The sequence below is a fragment of the Camponotus floridanus genome, unplaced genomic scaffold, assembly GCF_003227725.1.
Source record: "Camponotus floridanus strain SB8 unplaced genomic scaffold, Cflo_v7.5 scaffold180, whole genome shotgun sequence".
Taxonomy (NCBI): domain Eukaryota; kingdom Metazoa; phylum Arthropoda; class Insecta; order Hymenoptera; family Formicidae; genus Camponotus; species Camponotus floridanus.
In genome coordinates, this window is record NW_020229304.1 from 319,645 (window position 1) to 328,933 (window position 9,289).

The 9,289-nt window shown below is 32.5% G+C and overlaps 1 protein-coding gene across 1 annotated transcript; it reads left to right on the forward strand.

Moving 5' to 3' along the window:
- The first annotated feature begins 5,461 nt into the window (after positions 1-5,461).
- On the forward strand, positions 5,462-7,420 carry LOC112637581 (proline-rich extensin-like protein EPR1). The gene is made up of 3 exons (XM_025407629.1): positions 5,462-5,549; positions 6,767-6,786; positions 6,855-7,420. The coding sequence occupies exon 3, from the start codon at positions 6,855-6,857 to the stop codon at positions 7,416-7,418; it is 564 nt and encodes a 187-aa protein (XP_025263414.1). The 5' UTR covers positions 5,462-5,549; positions 6,767-6,786; the 3' UTR covers positions 7,419-7,420.
- The last annotated feature ends 1,869 nt before the right edge of the window (positions 7,421-9,289 follow it).

Consider the following 9,289-nt stretch of genomic DNA (forward strand, 5'->3'; position numbering starts at 1 on the left):
TGGTAACGTCTTATAGCAGTACCATTAAATACTTATATAATCAAAAATCCTTACAACACCGATGTCTTAACTAAAAACATATATATATATATATTAATATGTTTATTATATATATTTTATAAAATTATCCGTGAAACAACCCTAAATTTTTCGACGTAGAAATGTTGATCCATCAACCCTCTTCCTCCCCGTATTATAAAATACATGTACGCTCCCATTCGGTAATCTGTAAAAAGAAATAAAATAATTAATACAAAATAAAGCAATACTTAGCGTAACCTTGTGTTGGAATAACTTTATTAAATAAGTAAAGGTTAACGATAAAATATTTAATAACCTTCTAGTAACTTCTCCGGTGATTATTCTAGCAGTAAAATTTGAAGGCAACCCTGACCAAAAAATTTAAAAATGTTTGTAACTTCGATTACTTTTACAATAGAGATATACTAAGGGCATAATTGTGATCCCATTACCAAAGTAGATCACGTACTAATCGACTAATTAATCAAAATAAGTAACGCTCCTAATATGCTCCCGTTATAGTTCTAAAAATAACAGTCCCTACTCACTAGAAGTATAAATATGATGCCTAACAATCAAATTTACCAAACAAAAGTGTTGTAACTTCGAGATCTTTTACAATAGAAATTAAAAAAAATAATATAATCATGATACCATGACCAAGTAGATCACCACACTAGTCGACTAATTCATCAAAAAAATGAACGTCCAATTTGGGTGAAAATGCTCTCGTATACATCTCTGGATAATAATTCCAACATATTGGGTATATAGATGTAACCCCTCACGACCGGATAATATTTTATTTTCCATTGACCATCGATATATGCTCCAGTATAACTATAAATCATAAAACCAAAATAAATAATAGCTATGCACTAAATAATATCGCGATACTAATAATCGAAATACAAAACAAATCGTATAAATATCAACGAACTCTCCCTCTAAATAAAATCATTAAAACAAAATTACTAGTATCCGACTTAATATCGTCAAAGGATAACATAACAAAATACAAGAATAATAAACCTGGTTAAAATAATTTTTTACAATAATATAATAATTTAAGTGCCATTGAATAATTACAATATATATATATATTATCCCCAACTAACAATGAATATTTAATAAATATCCTATGAAACTTGTAAAGACAAAATTATAAATAAAACGTAAGATAATAACCAAATTTTAACAATTGATAAAACTAACAAATTATATGGTACTAATAATTTCCATGATTAAATTGAAATTGCTTAAATGCAAATAATAATAATAACACTAATAACAATATAATAACAATAATGAATTGCATAAATTTTAATAAGACCTACCCTTAGAAATAATAATATATCTTGACATCAACATTTTAATTCAACACTGCTGTTTTTCTTGCTAACCTGTTGACACCTAAAACAATAAAAATGAATAATGTTCTTAGACCATAAATTAAAGAATATTAATGATTAAAAAATTTCAGAAACCAAATTTGGTAGTAAATCTAGCTTCAAATTCTACAAATAATTCTAACAATTATACATATGAATATATATATTATATTATGTATATATATATATATATATGCATCCACACTTATAACCAATAATAAATGAATAATAAAACCTTAACAAATAAAATATTCACTTATAATAAGTAATAACGAAATTTAACCAAATACTTAGCGGCCCATAACACAAATAATAATTTAAGTGATCTTACCTGAAAATCAAATAAGAATACCTTATATGACGAAGTCCATGACCCCCCTCCTGATGCCTGAAAAATTAATGTAAAATATATTTGGTCATAAGAATAATAATTTCTAACACGAGGCTGTCAATATTTTATAAAAATTTGCAAAGCATTAGTATAACAAAATGGATAGCATCTATATGCTTAAGGCATATACACATGAGCCAATGAAAAGAAAGAAAGACCAACTAGCATAAATGAACCAAATAACATAATTTAAATTAAAATAATTTAAAAATCAGAATAAGGCCAATGAACACCATCAAAATCAACCATGAACATTTACGATCACACTTTTCTATATATGAATGCATGTACCAAGCCTTATAAAATATTAACACTTCATATAAAAAGTTTTCAACTATATAATCCCCCTTTTTCAAGTACTTTAATGACAAAATTTCATAATACTAAACCTTATTAAGTATAATTATGTCAGAATATTACTTACTAGTAAGTCTTCATATGACGAAAATAATGGACACCCTATATTCGTGTTCCTACTCACCGGGTACCCCCCTGGCAAAAGTATCCCTGAATTAATAAAATAATAATATTAAGGATGGACATCTATAGCTACTATGAATATAAAATGTATATACACAATTGTAAAATGCACGAACATTCACATATGAGCACTCTATACGTATATATATATATATATATATATAATATATATATATATATTACGTGCATATGAACATGTGCAAATTTAATAATGTAAGACTAAAACCTTCCGAGAAATGAATAAGGCCCAGCTGCATAACGTGTGAAATAACACTCAAAAATAGAATCTAAATTTAAAAACTTTATTAAATAAAAATAAAAAATTTCAACAATGAATATAATGACAGCTACTTCTTACCATGCATAATATACATATATCATTAAGTCAAAGGAAATAAACGTGAAAACACGAGAGAAATAGAGAAATAATACGTGTACTTACGAATAATATGCACAAAGAATATTATGCGTATAACTCTACGAGTCGAACAAGCGTGCAAGGCCAAGTCCAGCACGTCGCGTTATCTCCATTGGAATTTTTAAACATCCCTCTCCCGACCTAAAGGCAGAGGGAAGATCTAAATTCGCGCTCGCATGAATACAAACCAAATTAATACTCGACTTCTCTTTTATAATTAAGCATTAACAAAGTATTTCTATTAATATCATACTATTATCCAGTATCATATACCTCTATATACATATATATGCATACTATATGTGACATATGAACTGACTACATATACACATATGCATACATATTTTATAACAAAATCCAATAAAATAAAAGTAGAGACGTAATAAGCAATCGTCAGGACGAAAAATTAACATATATTAATAGATAAAAATATACACCTTTTATATATATATGCATACTATATGTAACCTATAAATCGAATAAATTTACATATACGCATATATATTTTATAACCAAACTCAATAAAATAACGGTATAAATACATAATACGCGTCGCGATAGAAATTGACACATATATATATTAACATGTCCAGAAATCTCCCTATATATATATGCATACTATATGTAACCTATAAATCGAATAAATTTACATATACGCATATATATTTTACAACAAAACTCAATAAAATAAAGGTATAAATACAATAAATATGCGTCGCGATGGAAATTTACAAATATATATCTAACTTGTCCAAAATTATCCCTATATATAGCATACTATATGTAAATACAAATTGACTAAATTTACATATACGCATATATATTTTATAACCAAACTCAATAAAATAACGGTATAAATACAATAAATACGCGTCGCGATAGAAATTGACACATATATATATTAACATGTCCAGAAATATCCCATATATATGCATACTATATGTGACGTGTAAATTGAATAAATTGCATATACGCATATATACTTTATAACAAAATCCAATAAAATAAGGTATAAATATAATAAATAAGTTCGCGATAGAAATTAACATATATATATTAACTTGTCCAACAATATCCCTATATGTATATGCATACTATATGCACATATATTTTGTAACAAATTTAACAATAAACAAAGGAGGAGATATAATAGACTGCTACCGCGACAAAATTAATCAGCACACAAAACATATATATATATATATTACGAATATTAACAAATAATTAATATTAATAACCCCAAGATTTTATACAATAACTATTAATCTTATACGATGATTATTAAATACGATTCAGTAAAAACTTGCTGAAATCAATTTTCATAAGCAATATGCGAATACATATCTATACATATATATATATATATATATATATATATATATGTGCTAATATAAAAGTCGCCCAAATGAAAATCTTCAAAGAATAAAATATTGTCAGAATCAAAAGACCTCTTGAATAAAAGATCACGGTAGAGCGTGCAATGAATTCTTCGAGCACATCCGTCGTGATCATTCTTAGAAATAAAACAAGCCGCTTTTTCATACGTTGTTCCGAGAATTGTAAGAATAAAATTTCTTTTAGCGACATAATAACTATTAAGCGAAGCGATAATTAATTTCCATATATTCTTATTGTAAAATTTATTGTAATAATAATGGCTTAACGCATTAGAATTTATTAAAATATTATTCATAGACTTGAGTAATCATTAAAAGTCGACTTTGAAAATTTTAAAATATATACATATAAAACCACAAAAATTCTAATTGTTAAAGCCTTTATTAAATAAATAAAAATATATCTTGTAAATGATAAATCTTAATAATTAGTCTTAAGATAATTATTAAACCTGGAAATAATACGTGTAATATGCCAATTTAAACCACGTAAACGAATTTTAAAAGGTAATTCATTAAAAAAATATTACTGTTACTAATGTGTCTTATAAAGAGAAAGAATGCAGTGAGCATTCTTCGAAGGACATCCAGCATATCTATTTTAGAAAAAGAGATAAGCCATCTTCGCATCCGTTGCGTTAGAATCTGCAATCCAAATGCTAAATTTTTCTTTACTAATTATTACTAGTTATTAATTTACTAAATATTAATTAATTACTAATTATTAATTTTAACTATATACGCACCATTGTAAAAATCATTGTAATAATAATGGTTTAATACATCAGAATTTACCAAAATATCACTTAAAATTTAAACAATTGCTATAAATCGAACTCAAATTTTCGAATAACATAAATACGATATCATAAAAAATTCTGATTGTTAAAAATCATTATTAAAAATTATTCTAAAATTATTTAATAAATCTAAGACTCAAGACTTGCAATCCCTACCACAAAACTCTCACCCACCACATCGCAAACTCATAGCAGGAAGGGATAGCTCCAGCAGCCGACCCACCAATCACCGAAGAGGCCCACCTCTTCTCCCTACTATTAAACATCGAACCAGAGGAAGGTATTTAAGGCCCCCCTACGGAGCTCTGTGCCCACAATATTCGCCATTAACTCGCCTGTGTCTCAGCTCTCTCTACGCCCATCAGATCTCCAGCTCTCGAAGAGGAAAAACCTAGAAGCCTACCGGACACCTTAACTTATTCGAAAATAACTTAGTCGCGATTTTGATTTTTTCTTTCGGGACTTAGTCTCAATCTCTATTAAGAGAGCTGTATCAACATTAACACTTTAATAAAGTGCTACCATCCAGCAACCTCTGACTCTTTGGCCATTCTCTGCGCTGCCTTGCCACTTCTCCAGGTTCTCACCGAGGTCGAGCAACCCAGGGAAGGAGCAGCGGTGCCTGCATTCATCCATTGATCCCGTCATCCGGTAAGGAAATAATAAAATAATAATCATTCTTAATCAACCTTGATAATAACTTTGTATATTAGTTCGATTTATTCTAGGCCTATTGACAATTTTCCCAGAATCTTACTTGCCCGTATACAGACTTTAAATTTTTCTTTCGAGTTGAATTATTTAAATTTCAACCGATCCTCTGAGAACGCTCGAAGCGTATCCTAGAGTGTAGCGTCGTTCGAGTTAGTCACTCGATGTGCATTGAGTAGCAAATTCTACTCCTCTGCCGCTTTCACGGAGAGCTTCTCTGAAAGAATTTCTCCGTGGATCCTGTGCCGCTGTGACGTGACGTCTTGCACATCGATACTAGACTCAGAATCTAAGACTCGCTCCTAGAGGACCTGTCGAAATAATAGAATTTATGCACTGGCTTACAAGTTAACTATCGAAACATTTTATGAATTTTATACTTATCTGAAGTAAGCCAGCCGCTCTCACCCGTATCCTCGTCTGTATCCTTGAATCTCCAGACCTCTCGGTGCAGCCGCATGCTCCTGGAAATTCAGTATATGCTAGATAAATTATCATTCGTTGTACGACAATTTTCCCCGAATCCTACCTTTCCGTATACAGACTTTAAATCCTTCTTTGAGTTGAATTATTTAAATTTCAACCGATCCTCTGAGAACGCTCAAAGCGTATCCTAGAGTGTAGCGTCGTTCGAGTTAGTCACTCGATGTGCATTGAGTAGCAAATTCTACTCCTCTGCCGCTTTCACGGAGAGCTTCTCTGAAAGAATTTCTCCGTGGATCCTGTGCCGCTGTGACGTGACGTCTTGCACATCGATACTAGACTCAGAATCTAAGACTCGCTCCTAGAGGATCTGTCGAAATAATAGAATTAATGCACTGGCTTACAAGTTAACTATCGAAAACATTTTATGAATTTTATACTTATCTGAAGTAAGCCAGCCGCTCTTACCCGTATCCTTGTCTGTACCCCCTGAATCTCCGGACCTCTCGGTGCAACCGCATGCCCCTGAAAAATTCAAAATATATTAAATAAATCATTAATTGCTGTACCCCAATGAACTGTATATAGCCGAACGTTTCAACCATGATATGAGAACGAGTGAGATATACTATCATAATCTACACAATAATCCGTTAAGCCGTATTATTCGTCTTAACTCTATGAACCACCTTGCTGTGACTACATTTACCTTATAAAACCATTCATCTTAACAGGTACCTTTCTACGCATCATCGTAAGTAAACCCCTTTTGTGTTAAATCAATCGCATCAAACATACTAAATAGTCGTATTCCCTCGGTAGATGGTTAACCCCCGCCGAACTTCTTCCGTTGGACGCGAAATTCCCCTCCGTGCCGCGGGTATACGCCGCAGGCGTGCCTCCCGGTCGGTACTTAGGCTCCCTACAGCTCGTCAGTTGTTTGCCGACGAGAACGACTTAACAAGCAGAGTAACAAGGTACTCTCCAGTGCGTAGTTTCGCGCCCTCCCGCGCATACCCTTATCGTCCTCCCCGAAACCCTCCAGCGGTTCTTCAAGAGGAACAACAGCCCAGAGCCAGGCCGCCATCGCCCAATTACTCCCCCATCCAGGATTCATCTAATCCCAGCTACTCGCCGGTCAGGACACCGGAAGATCTTCCTTCCATACCGGAAGAACGAAGACCCATAGAACAAAGCACAGAAACTGAGGCTGGTCCATCCAACCCAGGTCAAGTTCTGGATCCCCCTGAACCAAATTTCTACCCGGAACCAGAGGATCTAGTCTTACCAAGCAGTATCCGACCCCTCGCAGGACTAACAGACGAAGATTTTATCGAGATCTACGAATACTTGCAGCGAGATAATTTCTTCAACAACCGCGAATAATAACCATATCTAGATATCGCCTTAGAAATGCTATAGAGAAGAACATTAACTACATACACACATCTATACGTATAACGATATACACTATCTACAACTGTCAAATAATAACAATAGTAACAATAATAAAAAATTTGTAAAGCTCTAAGGAAGTAAACTAATAAAAGGAAACAGATCAAAAAGGATAAATTGGGTCAGGTTCAACGCACCTAATTTATTTCCCATCGTCAATCCCTCTCCTGAAAGAAGCGCAAAAGATTCTTAGTCTCTCGGCGTCCTAGGGTATAGCCGGCTTGGCAGGTTGCCCTGAAAAAGAAATAGAGAGAAGTTACAATTGCGTAACAAATAAATACGTGAGAAGTTACGATCGAGACGTAACAACGAAATCTCAAAACGTAACAGCAGAAAAAGAAGAACGTGTACATTATATAATGGATAAATATGTATAATAATAATAATACCGACTTGGATTTACACGATCCAATGAAGCAGATCGCGTTATTTCTGCAGAAGAATTCGTGCAAAATGTTAGAAATATGAATATAAAATAATCTAATTTATTTAATACAATTACTAATCATATTAAACAAGATATTCAAGATCAAATTATTGAACCTTTACGATTTTTTATTACAGGAGGAGTAGGACGTGGAACAACGTTTTTTTTTTTTAATGATCGAACAACAAATTAAGCGATGTTATACTCCTACATTAGATCACTTGTTAAGGGGATCCTAAAATCGTATATATTACTGTTCAAATTTCATAATCATTGTTAAAAATCGCATAGCCAAAATCCACATTTTTCTATATTAAAACCCGAAAATTCAAAATTAACGGGCGTCGAGAAACTTCTCGAAATATCTATTTTCTACAAAAACTCAACCGGTCGAATCATCTCTTATTTTTTCAACGCCTAAGAAACGCTTATCATGCTCGTTGACAATAACATTGTCAACCGTCGACGAAATCTAAGCAACATACGGGCATGCGCGCCCATACGTCACAATCAGCTGATTGACAATCAGCTGATCGAAAAAGATCGTGCGCATGACAATTATAAAAATCTTAAGTCTTACGCCTTAAGTATCATTAAAATCTCAGTTTAGACGACGCTTCAAGAGTCGTCTACAATGGACGTAGCATAAGGTTGTAAGGCGTAAGACTCAAGAAATTGATAAATCACAGTCAAGTATGGCCGTGTTCCGAAATTGCTGCCAGTTTACTGTCAACACTGAAAATATATAATTTACGTAACGTGCACTATAGAATTTGCAGTATACTGATAATAATTTCGTAACGCGGCTTATGAAGACAATGCTCGGCTGTGATTGGACAATTTCTTAAGGCTTAGGGCTTAAATTATCTGTGGTAAATCGGGATTAAAGGTTCGTCTGCATGGCCGTAGCATAAAGTTGTAAGGCGAGAAATTCAAGAAATTGACCAATCAAAATCGAGTATTCTCTTAATATTTGACTGTGATTGGTCAATTTCTTGAATCTTACGCCTTACAACCTTAATCTGCGGCCACTGTGGACGACACTAAAGCATCGTCTACAATAGCAGTAGAATTAATGAATTAAAGTTGTAACTCAATAAATTGACCAATCACAGTCGAGTATTCTTTTAATTCTTGAATGTGATTGGTCAATTTCTTAAGGTACTGCTTTAATCCGTTAATCCTACTGCCAATATGACTGCCTACATGACGTGTTAAGCGTCTTCTACAATGAGATTTTAGGGCGTAAGACTTAAGAAATTAACAAATCAATAATAAATAGTAAAAGGCAGTAAAGAGCCAACGCAGTTGTAGGGCGTGGATAAAATAATTTCCAAGACAGCAAATCAATTTTAACGATTCTTTCGCTTTATTC